The sequence below is a fragment of the Engystomops pustulosus genome, chromosome 7 (genome assembly GCF_040894005.1).
Source record: "Engystomops pustulosus chromosome 7, aEngPut4.maternal, whole genome shotgun sequence".
Taxonomy (NCBI): Eukaryota; Metazoa; Chordata; class Amphibia; order Anura; family Leptodactylidae; genus Engystomops; species Engystomops pustulosus.
The window spans coordinates 68,094,826-68,114,440 of record NC_092417.1 but is presented as its reverse complement, the minus strand read 5'-3'; the positions used below and the strand labels follow the sequence as shown (position 1 = coordinate 68,114,440).

At 36.6% G+C, this 19,615-nt stretch overlaps 1 protein-coding gene across 1 annotated transcript in view; it reads right to left on the bottom strand.

The window, feature by feature from the left end:
* The window catches only part of GSC (goosecoid homeobox), a 136,520-nt gene extending 118,340 nt beyond the window's left edge, over positions 1-18,180 (bottom strand). Inside the window, exons 1-4 of the mRNA XM_072116272.1 lie at positions 17,603-18,180; positions 15,564-15,823; positions 14,553-14,964; positions 10,220-10,296 (exon numbers count right to left, since the gene is read on the bottom strand). Coding sequence (XP_071972373.1) covers positions 14,812-14,964; positions 15,564-15,823; positions 17,603-17,921 — 732 coding nt within the window. The 5' untranslated portion in view covers positions 17,922-18,180 and the 3' untranslated portion in view covers positions 10,220-10,296; positions 14,553-14,811. The remainder of the gene's footprint in view (positions 1-10,219; positions 10,297-14,552; positions 14,965-15,563; positions 15,824-17,602) is intronic.
* Between the last annotated feature and the right edge of the window lie 1,435 nt (positions 18,181-19,615).

Below are 19,615 nucleotides of genomic sequence, written 5' to 3'. Positions count from 1 at the left end.
TAACGAGCCGGCGCCATGTGGGCACCGCCATCTTGGCCCCGATCATCGCTCCCCGTGACGTCATCGTGGAGCTGCAAATATATTACCATGACAGCCTTGGGTCACACAAAGATCCGAGGCTATCATGATCTAGGCTATCCATTACAATGTGCAATTTGCACATTATAATAGATGGTGTGGAAAATCCCTGTATACTGTCATACTGTAGTATGGCAGTATATGGTAGGATCAATCTGGCAACCTAGGGTTAAAGTACCCTAGGGAGTCTGAAAAATAGTAAAAAATAACAAAAAAATCAAATCATTCCCATTTCCCTAGAAGTCATATAAACAGGGTCGGTCTTGCCTGCCAGGGGGCTGTTGAATCCACCGGTGGTCCCCGACCGCTGGCACTATCGCAAGGGCCTCCGTTCGGATTGATCCGAGGCCCCTGCCAGTGGCTTCAATAGTACTCGATGCAGCTGGAAACGGCCACTCAAGTACTATCCTTGACTGCAGCCACAGCAGTGAGTGCAGCGCTGCCGGGTACTTCGTGCAGGAGATGCGTGGCCGTGCGATGACACACAGCTTCAATGACAGGAGATGGACACAGGTTGAGATGAGTAAAGTTTTTTTTGTTTTTTTTGCTGTTGGCAAAAGGGAGGGGAGAAGGGGGACCTTAATAAAATATGGAGGGGAGAAGGGGGGGCCTTAATAAAATATGGAAGGGGGGCCTTAAAATATTCAGGGGGGAAGGGGGGACCTTAATGAAATATGGAGGGGAGTAAGGGGCCTTAATAAAATATGGAGGGGAGAAGGGGGGGCCTTAATAATATATGGAGGGAGAAGGGGGGCTTTAATAAAATATGGAGGGGAGGGAGGAGGGGCCTTAATAAAATATGGAGGGGAGGGAGGGAGGGGGGTCCTTAATAAAATATGGAAGGGAGATGGAGGGCCTTAATAAAATATGCAGGGGAGGGATGGCAGTGTTCATGGGGGCCCTTTATAAAATATGGAGGAGGGTTGGCAGTGTGCATGGGTGGCCTTAATAAAATATTGGGGGGTAGCAGTGTGCATGGGGGTCATTAATAAAATAAGGAGGGGGGAATGGCAGTGTGCATGAGGGGGGCCTAATAAAATATGGATGGGGGAATGGCAGCGTGCATGGAGGGCCTTAATAAAATATTTGGGGGAGGTGGATGGCAGTGTGCATGGGGGACCTTAATAAAATAAGGAATGGATAATGACAGTGTGTATGAGGAGGGTCTAATAAAATATGGAGGAGCGATGGCAGTGTGCATGGGAGCCTCCCTTGGCAACTCAGTGGCCCACATTTACTAAAAATAGTGCAAACTGTTGGCCTGTGTAGTGGGCAGAGGCGGCAGATTCAGGATATCTGGTGCCCGTTCTTCATTACTCTGGCTCCCCTCTGCACTGACAGAGTGCACCATTTTTGTGCACCTTTAACATAGGGCGTGTGACACTTGTGGTGGACTTTGCATGATGAATGTGGCGCACGCTCCAACTGAGCACCGGAACAATCCGATTTAAGTGCAGAAATTTGTGTTGCATGAAGAATAGTGCAGCCGCAACACAAATGGTCGCATGCAACACAAATGTGCCTCAGGCACTTCTTAACCCCTACATGCACCAGGACATATATATATATATATATATATGTATATATATATACACATACACTATAATATGACGTCCCGGTGCTGTAGGGGGTGTATGTAGAGAGCTCACAGGCTCACACGCATGTTATTGCCACGGTCCGTGTTAGCACTGATTAGCCTGTAAAGTGCCACGGTCGAATCCTACCACAACACCAAACATTGCTGCCTATGGGCATTGCCCGACCTCCCCCTTCCCCCTTGTGACATTATCGGAGGGTGGCGATCGGTTCATAGAGAATTATAGGCTTGCCATGTATAATGATCTCCAATAGCCTGTCGATGGCTATATTAGTAAAATTGCTATATACAGCGATATAGTAGTATTGCAGTATATAGTATGAGCAATCAGACCCTGCACAGTTAAAGTACCCAAGAGGGTCTGAAATAATAGTAAAAAAAAATGTAAAAGATAAAAAAATATATATCCATATCTTTAAGAAAAGTAAAAGTGTAAATCAGGACACAAATAAAAATAAATAAACAGCAAAAATAATAAACATGTTAGGTATTGCCACGTCCCAAAAGATGCAAAAGATTATTCCCTGCGGTGAACACTCTATGCCAGCACATACCGCAAAAAATTACAACTTGCATAGGTCCGTACACGTGTGAAAAAGTTATTGGCCTCAGAATTGGCACAGAATTGGTACAATTGCGAATATTTTTCTGGTACCAAAGATGGTGTCCTGTAACGGTTAAATACCTGTGCAAGAAGTGTGCACCTAAAAGAATGGGCAAAGCCCGCCAGAAAACTGGCGCATGGTCCTTAGTAAATCCAATTCAACTTTTAATGTATGGTAGGTGAAACTAGGAACATAAAGATAATGCACTTACTGATGCATGAAGGCATGTAGCAATACACTGTAATAAAAAAATATGTACATGAAAGGTGCATATAACACAGCACAACAGCGAGGGTGAACATCCATAGATACAAGACATGTACTATCCTTTTATATAACTGAAAGAGACCAAAATATGAGGAATAAATGAGAGGGGCCTCAATGTGAGTGAGATTGATAGGGGCCACAATATGAGGGAGAGCTAACATGGGCACACAGGGTGAGAGGGATATGAAAGGCCACAAATTGAGGGAGAGATGAGAGAAGCCACATTATGAGGGAGATATGATAGGAGTACACATGAGAAATGACAGGCATACTATGAGGAGGAGATGTGTCACATTATGAAGGAAGATGATAGGCCTAAATATGAGGAGGAGATGAACTGTCACAATATAAGGGGGAGATGAGAGGATGTCACAATATGAGAGGGTATTGAGAGGGGCCACAATATGAGGAGAAGATGAGGAGGATATCAGGAGCCACAACATGAAAGAGAAATAAAAGGGAGCCAGAATATATGGGGAAGATACTGGGGGCCACAATAAGAGGGGGAGATAAGGAGACACAATATGAGGGGGAGTCGAGAGGATGCAATATGAAAGAGAGATGAAAGGGGAACACAATATAAGGGGGAGATGAGGAAATACAATAAGAGTGGGCATTAGGCCCTATCTAATGCTGGACCCTAAGTCAATGTTCACACGATGTGCTTGAACGCAGATGTGTTTAGTCCTAAATGCTTGCATTTGGTAAGTAGCAACAAGTGTTTTTATAACATGGCACCAGCTATGATGATAATATAAAATAATATCTCTTTCTGCATTAGAATGTTTCACTCATATGTAGAAGCCGTAGTAGATACAGTAATTTATTGCAGGTTATCATGGAAAAAGTAAGAATCTGAAAATTACATTAAAACATCTATTATAGAAAAAAAAGAAACAGGAACCTCTTCTAATATGCATCAGTCTCCAGAGGAGAAGATGTTGGTTCTCCCTCCACTGTGGACGTGTTACCCGGGCGCCAGGCTAACATGGCAGCCCAATCTATCTGCTAGAACAGCTGTAGATTATTGAACAGAATAACTGAGAGACCACAATAGTAGAAACCACATGAGGCAAGGAGATGTTTCTAAGTGTATAATTTTACTTTAATCCAAAACCAAAATCCAGCTACAATTATACTGCGCCAATGTTCAAATTTAAACTTTGTTTACACAGGGACACCACTTACCGGGATTCTGCTGGTAGTATCACCCCTTCTATTCCACCCAGCTCCTGACAGCATATGTGTACATGTCTATGTATGTATCTGTGTGAGCAGGTGACTGTATATATCTATGCATACAAGCATTTTTATATATGTATATTTTTATATTTTGGTGCTTTGTATTATACTTTGCTATATTATTATACTTTGTATTATACTTTGCTACTTTGCTAACAGAGGCAAGGAGCCCTGCAGCTCGAAGGGTTTTTCCCACAAAGGAAAGGTAGGCCCTATCCAAAGGGATAGGGCCTAACTTGCTGATCAGTGGGGGTCTCAGCACATGACCGTTCTGCTCCATTAATCTCTATGGAGCTGACGGAAATCACTGATTACTTTTAATCCAATCATTTTATAATTAATCTTAACCCTTTACTGACCTGGCCTTTTTTTGTTTTTTTCATTTCTATTTTTCACTCCTCATCTTCAAAAATCTATAACTTTTTTATTGTTAAACTTAAAGAGCTCTGTGTTGGCTTATTTTCTGCATAACAAATTGCACTTCATAGTAACAGTATGTAATATCCCATGCTGTGTACTGGGAAGCGGGAGAAAAATTTCAAATGCAGTGAAAATGGTGAAAAAACGCATTTGCGCCATTTCTTGTGGTTTTTGATTTTACGGCTTTCACTGTGTACTACAAATGCCATGTCTACTTTATTCTTTGGGTCGGTAGGATTACAGGGATACCAAATGTGTATAGGTTTTATAATTAGAGATATCAACACAATGACGTCTGGAAATTAGTAATCAAAATTAGAGGAGCCACTAATGGGGTGCACTCCCAAAAGACAGCCGATAAATTCTAAAAGTCAATAAATATGTGAGTGCTCTACTCAATAAAAGTCCTTTTAAAATGCATCCACAGAACAGTCTCATCAGTCCTTGGTAAATTGAAAATTGAAGAGATCCTCTGTAAATCCTCTGAAAAAAACAGTATTATATTTTGATAGATCAGGCATTTTCGGATGCGACGATACCTAATGTGTGTATGACTTTAACTGTTTAATAATATTTATATCAGTTCTATGGAAAGGGGGTGAAAGGGGTTAATGTGTCTCATTAATTAAGCCCTTTTTAGAACCCTGCCACTATAGTTAACCTTTTATAAAAATTAAAAAAAATTAAAACCCCCCCAGCTATGTATTTATCCCCAGACATACATACATGCACGATACATGTTTTATATTACTCCGTCCTTTCGTTTCTGGGACAGGAAGTAGTTGTCTGAGCCATCCTTGTCAGCCATATTAGCTCTCGTGGATAGAAAATCTTTTTGCTGTAGTTCTGCAGAAGCCCTTCATGCTCTCTTATCTTCCTTGGGTCAGGGAGGAAGAGTTCTCTGTAAGGAAACTATGCCAATTAAGGCCACCTTGCAGGTGTGTGAAGACTTATAGCCATTGATGTTCTACTAGAAGATTCTGGGAAATGAGCAAATAAGTTTTCTAGGATGGGAAATGGAAATCCCATGCTTCTTTTGCTGCATTGCAAGACAGCCCCCTTACCATCAAGCGTGACTTTCAGGAAGCCTATTGAAATGATGTGGTGTAAAAACTAAACCAATTATCCTCTTATCTTCTTGAAACTTAACCCTAGTTTTCTTTGATCCTTCTAACTGTGCATAGATATGCTTTATTAAATCTCTGCCTACAGAGTCAATAAAACAATAGATAAAATAATCAGTATCAGGGATGTGCCAGGGAGACCAGGGCCTCTATCCTCATTTATAGCCTCCCCAACCTGTGTAATACAGGTTGGCGTGTATGCCCACTATGGCTCCAAAATCTTGCTTTAGCCAGCTGCAAAATAATGGGAAGTATATCACAATGGCATTTTTTTTTAAAGTAGCTAACCCCTTCTCGTATGTACTGGGAGTCCGATGGTGTAGCTAACAAACCATTATCTAGGATATCATGGTGATAGCACTCCCTGAGGACCACATATTAGGGTTTAAAGAAGGATAGGACAAGATCTGTCCACCTTGAGAGCACAAGGACTATGAAGACTGCTGGTCATGTTAATGAGAAATCAGTTAATTGTCTTCTAACAAGTTTAGGTTGATTGATAGCACCAAATTAAAGGAACTTGCTCATGTTCCTGAGCAGTTGATCTTATGCACAGTTTGGTGATCAATGTACACATAACCAAATTATGCATTGAAATTCTGCAGTGGATTACAGTAGGACCTTTAAGGATGAAATTTGATCAAATTTCCTAAACTGAAATTTACCTGTGGCACAGACTTTAGTTTCTGTTGCAGCTTCTTACCACCTTGTTCAAAGAAGAAGGGATGAAGTCCGTGGTTTTCGCAGCGAAATCCATGGCAGATCCATTGCATCCATTGCTCTTGGACCTCCCCTCAATGGTGGATGGATGTAACCTAAATGGTACATTTGTTTTGGGTCCCTTTTCTGGTAGACCCCTGGGATAAGGGAAATGAGTGATATTGTTGTATTTTACTTCCCTTTAAACATGATGATGAGGATATCCGTACGCCTTTTATCACTTATGTTTACAGGAATTTGCAGATATGTTTTTGCTTATAGGGAAAATCTTATATATTTTTAGTTTCCTTTAGTTGCAGTTAGGATAGTAATTCCTCACGTAATTCCTTCATGTATGGCAGAACTTATACTGTTTGGAAGAAAAACCACATAAAAAAGGAGAAATGAGAATTCCTCACACCCCCACCACTCTCTCCTCATTTTACTTTAAAGCACTGATTGTTTATATAGAAATGAAAAATTGGGGTATTGCGCAATGTAAACCATAGCAGTAAAAATAACACAAGGTATTCACAACCAATCAGATTGTTTCTACTTAGCATCTTACTGTAAAAGAAAACAGCAAATCATTTTAAAATTGTTTTAAATGTTTTCCCAAAAGAACAACATACAACACCAGCTACAGTTTCCCAAATTCCTCTGTCTAATAATAGAAGAAGGGTTAGTATTTATTACAGCTGATTGTGTTCTTAATAATATCAACTTGGCTATAAGACGATGTATATTACCGATGGATTTTCAGTGGATTTACCAAATCCAAAGATTTAAAAAAATATCCAAATACAGTACTATTTTAGAAATATATGCAGCACAGAAAAACTGCAGATTCAGTTATTGACTGAAAAAATCTGCAAAAAATCTGACACAGATTTTCCACACGATTTTTCATGTGGATCTTCATGTTGTTTCTCACGGGACGATTTGCATTATGTGCTGCTATATTAAGGGTATACAGACGTTTGCTAAAATATGTTTAGACTTTTCCAATTTTAACTATTCTTGATTCAAAGTTTTGTTCTGTTTCATGAATCTGATTTCAGAACAGATGTGTATGATGAATGGTTAGATATGAGATAGGCAGAAAGACAGAAAAAAATACTTGTTAGTTGTTAGATATCTGGTCGGTACAAATTTGCATAAAACTGTAATTTAGAAATATTTTTTATTTAGTTGGTTTTACTTAGACTTTATTTCAACAGAAAAACGTTTAATGTCTTGCATATGATGCTTTAAGGTGGATGGTGTGCATTACTAGGTAAATCCAGAAAAAATAGCATTTCACGTATAAAAAGTCATACATTTACGTCAAAGATATTTCCATTAGTTCTTAAAAAGAGGAAATAATGATGATAAACAATTACAATATAATTTGGTTTAAGTAAAACTAAAATGATATTTGAAAAAGTCTTCACCTACAGAATATTAACACTGATTCGCAGTTAAAACAACTGTGTTCCTAGATCTTTCTATTTCCAAACATGTATTTCAAAATGTTCGATTACTAATTTCTAAAAAGACAATAAATAATGATGAAGCGAAGATGAAAATGATTATATAACACATTAGGAACAATTGTCGCTTTTCAGCAAAAGCCCAGAATTTATTCCGTCTCTGTCCTCTTTATATCATTCCGTCATGTATCCTCGCTCATTTATAGATCTCGTTCTCCTTTCCAGCCGCCTGTGACTTCATCTGGCTTATATAGTTTTTACTACCAATTCACACGTAAATGTATACATACACCAGGGGAGCTAGAAAAATCCTGCATCACAAAGCCTCACAAACCAGGCTGATTAACATGACAAAATGCAAACACACATTCTCCACACAGAATGACAGTAAACATGCCCATCTATGTGTTTGTATAACTCATAATTGCTTGAATGGGGTCAACATGACGCCACTCAGTGTATGCAATCAATTACAAAAGGCAAATGTTGTGGGATCCTGTGCAAAAAATAGTTAAGAGTATCATGTATTGCCATCAGATTTTTAAATTGGTATGGGCCCCTGACTTGCCATTGTGTTAATGGGATCTATCTCCTTTAAGAGGATCATAGTCAGGACCTATGCTGTTCACCGTTGGGCACTACATATAAAATATAATCCAAAGGCCCTTTATATTTAGTGAAATTGACAAATTTGTAATGATATTGATCATGATGACATTGCTATAAGAGACTTTACAACCATCAACAGTGATGCTACCACTGCATAGATATAGTAGATATTACTGATCAGTTTCGCATAACCCATGCATAGGTGTCAATTTAAGACAAAGATTCTGTAAATTCAAATATACTAAATAAGACTCCCCTCGCAATAATGGAAATGAAAATTACAAAAAAAAAAACACAAAATAACCCACACCAAAAAGTAAATTAAATCAACAGGTTGAATTCCATTATGTATATAAAAAACATTTATCCGTTGCTTTGATTTTGTGCATTCAAAAAAAATTAACTACACTTGTTATTTTATTTTAAGAATTACTGGTAAACCAGAGAAAAACAAAAAGTTTAAATCTATTCTTCTAAATGTATTTGCAGCAAGTGGAAAATAGTTAACTTCGCCAAAGGAAGAACTGCATATACAGATAAAATTCTAATCTGTGAGTATTTATTATAGCATAATATATGTAAATATAGCTACAATGTTTTTGAAATATAATTTGAAATCCTCTTTAAGTAATGTAGTTAGAAACTAAACATGGAAACCTTATACAGGCTCTAGGCCATAAAAAATGGGCATAGTCTATTGACCAGTTGGGAACTTAAAAAGCAAATCTAAAAAAAAAAATTCATAATATATTGGTGTTATGTTATATGCTTTGAAATAATTTAACAATATTCAGGGGTGAAACAATAAATAGGAGGCAGGTCAGGAGTAAAGAGACTCTAGATGTCAGACTATTGTCCAAATAGCTTGTATGATGCAGAATTAAATATATATGTATATTCCTGGAGGGCTAGCTTGGTTTATAACCCATAACGTCAATCCTCCAATTTTTACCAATTATTTTAGATACAATCATTTCATGGTAATATATATTAACATTTTAAATATTTTTCACAAAAACATGTTTGAAAATATATGTTTCTCTTCATTGCCCATATGGACAGTATTTCAAATCCATGCGGCTTTACCAATACCCCTTATTATTAGGAGTAAGACGTATGTTACATATAAATTGATTGTGTGCATTACCTTACAGGGTCTTTGGCTGTATCCTGGATATCATGTACAATATAGAGCTTATATATAGAATTTATATTTATTTAAATAAGACTATAGGGCCAATGAGCAATTATATATGGTGTCTATTTATTATGTTTCTAAACCTATACATAGGAATGGAATTATCTACTGTACACTGAAGACTAAAATAAACTTCAGTAGTATCTTGATTTGAGATCTTGAAACAAATTTTTTTTATCCCAGTTAAAAAAAATGTAATTTATAAACATTAACATGAAATAATTACGTTCATCAAAAAATATTTATAGTTTACTGGCTCATGAAAGTTTCATCATTTAAAAATGTTGAAAATGAATATTAAAAAAAAAATTGATACATATCCATGCGCAACCCAGCCAACATTAAAAAAAAAGTCTGGTCTGTTAACACAATAGATTAATCTTTAATAACGGGTAATTACAACCAACTTCTTTCAGCCAAGATGAATATTTAATATAACATTGCTCAGAAAATCCTTTAAAGGGCCACAGCTCAATATCTTAGGTACATTTTACAGGATAGTATCATTTTAAGAACTACTCTATATTATAAGGCTGGATAATCACTGTTGCAAATCCAAAAATGTGATCCTTTTTCTGACAATAACGTCTTATTTTATGTTAACATTCCCCAATTAACAACTAAGAAAAACAAAAAATTCGTAAAATAATTTTTAGATCGCAATCGTCAAAATTATTGATGGCATTATAATATCCATCAGTCTATTTACCCTAATACATGTACTATAGAAATCAATAAGATCTAAATTCCCCTTAATGTTTAGACAAGTAATTGAAGATTAAACAATGTTCATTACACAACATGGGAACTTTCTTGTTATGGTTTTCCAGGTAACGTCTGTCCATTTTCTAATGGCTATCAAGCAGTGAAATAGTTAAGAACAAACTCATGAAATAAACTCAGCTTACCGTGAGATGGGAATTCTGACTGCGTCACGTGGAAGGAAGGTTGGAAAGGTAGTTGAGGGTCTGGTGCAGATGTTTGCCTTTGGGACAAAAGAAGGAAAATAAAAGTGAGGAAGGTCAACAAATTAAGGCGCAGGATGGAGGGGACCCTGCCAGTGAGGTGAAGTAATAGGGGGTGTGAATTGTTTCTGAGAACCTTCACCTTGCAAGCCTGCCAATCATCCCATCTGCATACTGCACATTGGGAGTTAATTTTCGGAGATGCCGAGGAGTTGTATATTATTCTAAGTGCAGCTTGACATTTATTTATGAACTTTGATTCCCCAAATAGATTAACATGAGCTTCAACCTCAACATTGTGTGACAATAAGTACCAGCACATCCACCTAGGCTTAAATATATTACTGCTAGTACTGTCTTCATTTTATTCTTTGATTGAAACAGTTGGAAATGGTTCTTTGGACCAGGAGGCATACAGGTACTTAGCTACACAGCCTCAGGCCCTAAAAATCATCCTACTGAGGAATTACAGATAGCAGTCAAAAGTTAGTTTGGCTGGGAAATATACAGGGACCTGTGGTTTGTAGTTCCCAAAATTTTAATTCACCCAAATATTTCCTTACCTATAAAATACACAAAGACTTGTAGTTCCTTTGCCGCAGCTCTAATATTCTTAAGACTTTGGAATCATAAACAGTCTCCAAGGGTCCCTTGACTTGCCCTGCAAACAGGGACTTGTAGCTTCTCAGCCTTAGGCCTTAGAATTCTTTGACTTTAGAAATATAAATAGTCTTCAAGGTTTCCCATATATATATATATATATATATATATATATATATATATATTTATTATTAACAGTCTCAGAATTCCCAGATTCTGGAATTTCAAATAGTATCCATGGTAAAGACTTGTAGTACCACAGCCTTAAATTATTCATCTATAAATATACAAATAGTCATCCAGCGTTCTTTTGGTTAGGAAGTATAAGAAAACTTGAATTTCAATGTGACTGCGGAATTACAAATAGTCAATAAGGGTTCCTTTGACTGAGCATTATACAGGAACTTAATGTTTCACAGTCTTAGAATTCTGTGTCTGTGGAACTACAAACACGGTCTAAAGGTTAAAAGGGACTTGTAGTTCCACAGACTCCCAATTGCTTGACTCTGGAATTACAAATAGTCCCCAAGTTTTTCTTCAACTGGAAAGGGTACACGGACTTGTGGTTCCCCAGAATCGGGCGTCTGGTATCTGGTTTTAACCCATACAGCCTGCAATAAACTTATATCTGTGTGGCTTTCCCTTACAACCCTGAAGGGATTTTTATATAAATAAAGAAAACAAAATATCTGTCCGGCGACTTACCTTCCAAAGTAACTATCCTGAGAATATAAACACAGTAAAACATTCATGGAGTCAATGCTGGACACAAAGAGGTGAATGTTCAATGTCAAATGTAGAACCACAGACCCGAACCATATTTACCAAAACAAACAGCCTCCAAGAGTTGTCACTTTGATGAATTTGCTGCTTTTTGTTTGCAGTTTGTATCCAGGTCAGAACTAAAATATGTTTTATAACATTTTACTTTTTGCTGTAAGTCATCACTATAACCTTTGCAGTGGGTGAGGCCTGGTACACATTATTTCTTTTAATGAGGAAGTATTCATTGAATTGTATTAAAGATGGACAGAAAATCAAATTGGTAAAAAAAAATTATTCATAAATTTTGCATTACACAACATTTTCTAGCATAGTCTTAATCCCCTGTAAAAAATATATATATATATATATTTTTTTTTTCTCTCCTTCCAAATTATTGTATCTGTACATCGGCATTTCTTGCATTCACTTGAAATTGAATTGTAGACAAAAAGTTCATAAATCATTATAGTAATTGTCTAGAAACATTTTTTGCAAGTATTTAGCAAAAATGAATGTTTTGTTTCAAAAATGTCACACTTAAAAAAAATCCTTCTGCTTTTTCCACTGCAGAACTGAGCTAACTTTTTAGACTTGTTATTCCCCTATTTTAAGTATATGGGAGAAGTAGAAAATGTATTCTATTTTCAGAGATAAAAGAGTTCATTGTAAATTGATATAAAAGGTAGAAAACGGATTAAATAATAAAAAATTATATAAAAATAATCATGTTTTTGTGAGTCTATGGAGTACAGATTGTTTAGCGCCATCCGCACATTAGAAATTTGAAGGTAAAAAATATATTGCCAGTGTAAACCTGGCAATTATTGGGCTTATGTGATATTTTGCTGCTTAAAATGATTTATTTTAATGATTTTTAATTATTTATTTCTAATACTTTAACAAATCTTTTAAAAATATTTTTGCAGCCATCGTCTTCTACCTACGTTATAAATGCTCATTCAAAGTTTAAATACTTGGAATAAGATAATAAATATAAAGACTGAAAGGTTTCCTTTAATATTTGAGAAATAAAAATAATCGGACCGTTGTTTTTTTTACCATTCAAAAGTTTGAACGACAAAAAAAAATAAAGAGAAAATTTTTAAATATTTACAGAGTCAATTTTATTAGTACTATCTCCGATTCTATATACGGCATAAACTCAGAGTAATTAAAATAGATAAGTGAACAATTTAGGTAGGTAATTTTTTTACCAAAAATAAGACATTCCCAGGGTAAACCGCATCTGACTTGCACCACATGTCCATCAGTTGTTCAACAAAACAAGAAATAAAAGGCCAAGCTTGGTATCATTGTTGGGCCACATGACTCTGACTGTTGGATTAATTGTAATAGAATTCTATTTTTCTTTTCAGTTGTCTTAGAGCGTTATTTGTCAGGATGCTGTAATATTGTATGCATGTAACTGTGGGTCCATTTTCTGATGTTCTTGGAGAGCATAGATAGCTAGTATCAAAGAATTTCTCCAGATTAGAAATTATTAGTTTTCTTAAAATCTCAAACCCGCCGAATTACTATCACCATCATCAACTGCGCATTTTCTCCAACTTGTTATAGATTATTATTCATGCAGCTATATTTTATCATTGACTGTAACATGTGACATCAGACGGCTGTTCATTGACGAAAATGGTTTCTGTTTTCACCTTAATCGAACTTGTATGGTACAACAAATGTTACACATGTCAGAATTATTATCACTGTTATCGATTAAAGCTGATTATGTTAAGACATTTATGTGCTGGAAACAACAGTGGATGCAATTTAATGTAATTATCTGACGCACAAGTTTCCACCCTTGTCAAAAGTTAATGCAAAACTTTTGAAAACTACAAAGCCAAACTGTCAAAAAGGTCAGTGAAGCACAGTGACACAATCTGCAAACAAGTATGAGAGATTGAGAAATACAAGATATATGAGATGATAAAAAGAATAAGGGATAGATAGACCTATAGATGTAGGATAAGATTGAGAAGAGAACAAAGAAAGAAACAGAAAAGAGGAAAGAAAAATACAGTGTGTGTATATATATATATATATATATATGTGTGTAGAAAGACAGAAAGAAAGAAAGACAGAAAGAAAGAAAGACAGAAAGAAAGAAAGAAAGAAAGAAAGAAAGAAAGAAAGAAAGAAAGAAAGAAAGAAAGAAAAAGAAAGAAAGAAAGAAAAAGAAAGAAAGAAAGAAAGAAAGAAAGAAAGAAAGAAAGAAAGAAAGAAAGAAAGACAGAAGGAAAGACAAAAGGAAAGAAAGAAAGAAAATGGAAAAACACAACAGCACATATGTTTGTTTCACCACTTCATTGGAGCACTGTCTGGATAGATAGATAGATAGATAGATAGATAGATAGATAGATAGATAGATAGATAGATAGATAGATAGATAGAGCACACTAAGAAGGTATAATATAAAAACAAAAAGCAGCAGCTTGAATAAAGGCTTCTGGGAGGAGTCCACACATCACACTCTGAATTAATAAAGTATAAAGTTTTTCACCTTCATATAGTGTGGTATGGCTGCCCCTTTTTGATTTGAGATGGATGATAGTTAGAGAGAGCATTTAGTTTAACTCTAATTTCACAAAATGTAACTCTCTATGGGGGTCTTCTCTATTTCTGTGCAGCAGCTGCTGCCCCTTATGACTGATTCCCATTTTAACAATGTAACACTTCATCCAGGATAATATAAACAAATACAAGCAAGGGAATGAAAATACAGACCCAGACTGACTATTTACTCTCACTGTCCACTCTCTCTGTATACATATATACTGCCCTTCAGACTGTGGAACTTATATCTCTACATTAATTGGAAAGCTAAAGCTTCCCCCCACTCCATCCTCCTCCACCCATACTCGGTGCACTACTTGTAGAAGTCATAAGCACTTACCTTCCTTGTCCTGTCCTTGCACAAATGACTGACCACAGAGGTTACAGACAACACGGTGTAGCCACCATCTGTTTATTGTCGAGCAATTCCTTTAACTTAGGGTATAAATAGCACATTCTGGTACAGTGTATATCTGTGCAACATGTCTGCAACACACGGTTATTATATACAGGTAATATATATACAGGCTATGTACAGGTCCCAGCATGTGTGCAGCTCAGCAGCTCCTGTGTGCAAAGTCCATCAGCATTAGTCCTGGTCAGCAGTCCGAGTCCAGGTCACTTTTACTCTGCTCCTCAGTTTTCTCTGTGGAGGATTTGGGAGCTTTGTTCCATTTCTGTCCATTTTCTGACTCCTCAGATGAGGATCTCTTTTGTCTTCTCCACTTTGCTCTGCGGTTCTTGAACCAAACCTATGAGGATGGATAATAACATGATTTTACCATGCATGATGATATTGGAGGTGACTATACATAGATATTAATATATAATAATATTAATGATTTATCCAATCAATACAAGACTCTGATTAATTTTTCCAAAACTAAAGTTAACCAGTGTTTTACTACTTGTGGCATTTGAGAAGTAGTGAAAAATCCTGTGCAATCCCTATGGATCACACTACCAGTTGCAGTGTAATTTTTCTTCAAAAATTCTTTTAAAGCCATGTTCAATAATACAAGGACGAACATGGGGGGGTTGATGAGAATTCGAAATATATAGGACCATCCTGAGGCTGGATAGTAAAATACAGTGGCAGTGCCTGGGCTCATAAAATAAGGATACAGTGTTCCAAGCTTCATATACAAGTAGAATGAACTGACAAGTCAATAGGTTTGTATTAAGACCCTAATCAATATGGGGAAATTGTGATTATGGATTATTCGATCATTCTGCTTCACATTATAAACCTAAATAGGTTAATAAAGCTTAACCTATTAATAAAGCTTATGTCTTGTTGCCAATACTTATTGTATTACTGATCTGACAGGGTCAGGACCTTGAGACTCACCTCCACCTTCTCCTCCCGTAGGTGTACCCTTCTGGCCAGCTGCTCCCTGGTGCCCACATCTGGGTATTTGGTCTCTTGGAACAGGTTCTCCAGCGCCTCCAGCTGCTCATCAGTAAATATGGTCCTGTGCCTCCTCTTCCTCCTGCAGTGCAGCTGGTTCAGGAGCTGTAGTTCTGTCCTGGACAGGGTGCCCACATTCATGTAGGGCAACATCTGTGGGGGCACTGGGGGCATCAATACGGTTCCTGCCCCTTCATAGCCTGGAGGAGAAAGTGGACAGAACAATAATGGGTTAAACTCCACATCATTCATCAGTACTCGATACAATGCCCCCCCCCCCTCCCTGACCCACAATATTACATCGTAATAACTTCACAAATATGAGGTCAATGCACAACTTAATAAATATCCTACCTTATAAAAACGATGGAAATATTTGCATAGGGAATATTATTATAGATGATCAAAACCATATGATGATAATTATGATAGATATTATGTAAAATAATATGATTAATCCTTTAATTAATAATATATTATAATAGTATAATTGTATATAATAGTAAAATAGTGACATTATAATCCCAGTCATTTTATAAATATTTACTTCTTTGTTTTGCAGTTTACCAGTTTAAAAAAATCTAATTTTCACTATCATTATCCTCATTAACATAACTATTAATTTTACTATAGCCATCATAATAATAAATTAAGATATACTGTTATAATTGATGTTTTCTTCTTCACTGATAATTTGCTGATGTGTGATTTCATTGATAGATTGTTCTATTATAAGTAGATATAATATAATAAATGTAGCATTAATACATTTATTAACTTGATGAATCGAGTTTTGTGTTACAAAGTTTTCCCTAAAGTGTAAACTTTATATTGATATATTGAAAGTAACTAATAGTTTGTGGATTCCTGGAGATTGTGTAAGTGGAGTCCACAGGAGGCGACATTTTGGGTACATTTCTGGTCGCCTTATAAATAAAAATATAAAATTATCTGCTTGTTACCAGAGTAGTGTTATAAATTTGCATTCTATTCTTGTTATTGCTTTATTGGTAAGAAAAACTTATTTCACTTTTGTTCATATTTGTTATGAGCTACTAAACTCTCTGAAATGGAAACAATAAAAAGTATCACTTCTCAGAGTCACGTGACACAGGTTTGTGTAATGTCTTGTGCATAGATGTATACTGACACATGGCTGACATGACAGGTTGTATATTGCTCTGTATCAGCAGACACGAAGATTTTATGTGCTCCTTGAATTGCTCTGTGCAGATTTATCGATCGTAAGTGAAATGTGCTCATTCTCACCATAAGGAATGTATATGTATATACATCTAACTAGAAAGCATTCAGAAAGTGGAAAATGTACAAGATACAGAGTGACTGTATGAAGAGCTATGTAATATGTTATTTGTCACATTATGTGGAGTTATACGAATGGTGGAAAGTACATGAATGATAGCAGCTATATAAAAGCAGATCTTGGGTGAATGGAACAAATGTTACTTAAGAGAAATAAAATACATAGATGACATAATTCATAGTTTATAGATAAAAAGAAAGATAAATAATTAAAGATGTAGATGGATATCATAGGTAGATAGATATGAGATGATATATTGGACTATATATAGATGATACACAGACAGATAGGATATGAGACGACATTAAATATATATGGTATGATATATAGGAGATGGGTAGATAGATAGATAGATAGATATCTTTCTGAGTTTATATACAGAGATATGTGGGATAATATATATATATATATATATATATATATATATATATATATATGAGAGAGAGAGACAGAGAGAGAGAGAGACAGAGAGAGAGACAGAGAGAGATGGTTATGCGATGATATATAGATGATATACAGATAAATAGATAAGATATTTGGGATGATATACATGTATAATATATATAAGATGTATAGATAGATATGAGATGATATATAGATGATATACAGATAGATAAGAAAGGTGCTGCTATACATGGAGAAGGTCCTTCGTTACCTGTGGCTGTGGGGACACACGAGCATTGTTGGGCCCCCAGTGGTTGCATGGTTCCACAGCAGGAGGGGCCCACAGGAGCCTGTACATGTAACTGTCCATAGTAGTAGTTATTGAATCCCAGCCTAGATCCATTCACCGTCTGCAGGGTAGAAGTAGGGGCCACAGCCCTGTTATAAAATCCGCTGTAGTCTGCGCCCCCGTAAAGCGACTCCCCCAGACCGGGGAAGACCACAGGTCCATTCTGTGGGAGCAGCAGCGACTCCTTACAGCGAGGCCTGGCTGCCAATATGTTGTCAATGCTGAACATGCCAGAGGGCATTCCACAGGCTGTGTGCCAGGGAAATCGGGTTATTATTGGTGTGGGGGTTCCTCAGGAATAATGGAAGAGAAATCCTCAGATGGGGGGATCAGGAGGGAGCTCTGCTCTGCTGCTCTGCAACTTGTCCTGTCTCCTTCCTGCAAACTTTCTCCAGCCCTATCCCATGTGTGTGTGAGCTTTTTATACACCCACCACGTCACCCTGGCTGAGACCCTGCAATGTGCAGCACCAGGGCTGGCAGGAGGGAGGGAGGGGGCAGCCCAGTGGGGTGATAGGAGACTGATCTGTATATTGAGATTTAATGAAATCAATCTAATCCACTCCAATGCTAAAGCCCCTTCTCCTGTGCAACCTGGGAGCTAATTGCACAGTCTCATAATCTGATTAATCCCATTGTGCTGAGATCGGGGGCGATTAACCCATTAATTGTATGGAATGTGGAAGAGTTAATGAGTGCTACTTCCCTGGTCTGCGAGCACTGTTAACCCCACAGCTGCCACAGGTGAGTTCCTAACCTTTAACCAATTTGACCTAAAAGTCGAGGAGACAATAAACTTCTGCAAGTTACTTACTAAATGATGTTGTGTAGCATCAGGATACATCTGACGCAGTGAATACAATGTTATCAGTGCACATAAATAGGTTGCAGATGGGAAAACATATTAATAAGTCACATAAAACCATTAGATGTGATGATAATGAGCTGCTAACAGAACGTACCTGCAGCTTTTAGGGGGTAATGTAAGATCTGGGGGTTCAGTTAATCTGGTTGGATGATCAATGAGGTGATAGTAAATGAGTGATACATGGCTAATAGGTGAGATGATGCTGCCAGGGCTGCAGTGGATTTTGCATCTATTAAGTCATGGGGCTGACTGTCTGGGTGATTTGCTGCAGCCTCGAACTGTCACGACTGCTCCCTACAATCCACAGGAGGTGAGAGAATCACATTAGACTGTTTGCCCATCAGAGATTTATCAGAGGAGGAGGAAATTGTACAACAAACTATTAGTCTCTGTTTACAAGGAACAAATGATTTGGGCCACAAAAGAATTGAAATAAGGAGCATTAGTCTGAAGAAGTTGTGCAATATTCCTTCCACCCATCACTTTCTTCCGACAGACCCCTCATCTATATATGTGATTATTAAGATATGTATATGTAGCTGGTGGGGGCTCGGGGGCCTAATAATGTGAAGTACAGTATATGTGATCAATATAAAAATAATGATGTAGATGGACATGGGTTACAATGCTATATAGATTTGATATTGCGCATATATATATATATATATATATATATATATATATATATATATATATGTGCGTGTGTGTTATATTTTATATGGAATGACAGATAAATAGGTGCCAGACAGATGGATGTAAGGTAGACAATACCAAATATAAGAAATACCTATGAGATAGAAAAAAAGAACGTCAAAAAGAAAGACAAAAATGAAAGAAAGAAAAGCTATATTTGAAATAGACGAAAAACAAATAGATATTAATAGTTAATAGATATATGTATACAGAAAGAACGAGAACAGAAAGTAAGAAACAAATGGGAAGTAGCGATATTTACGAAGTAGTTATATTTATATTCATAAATACATATAGATCAGAAAAATCTGAGATAAAAGATATTTTAGAAGATAGATCAATATATAAGAGACATATAGAGATGATATATATATA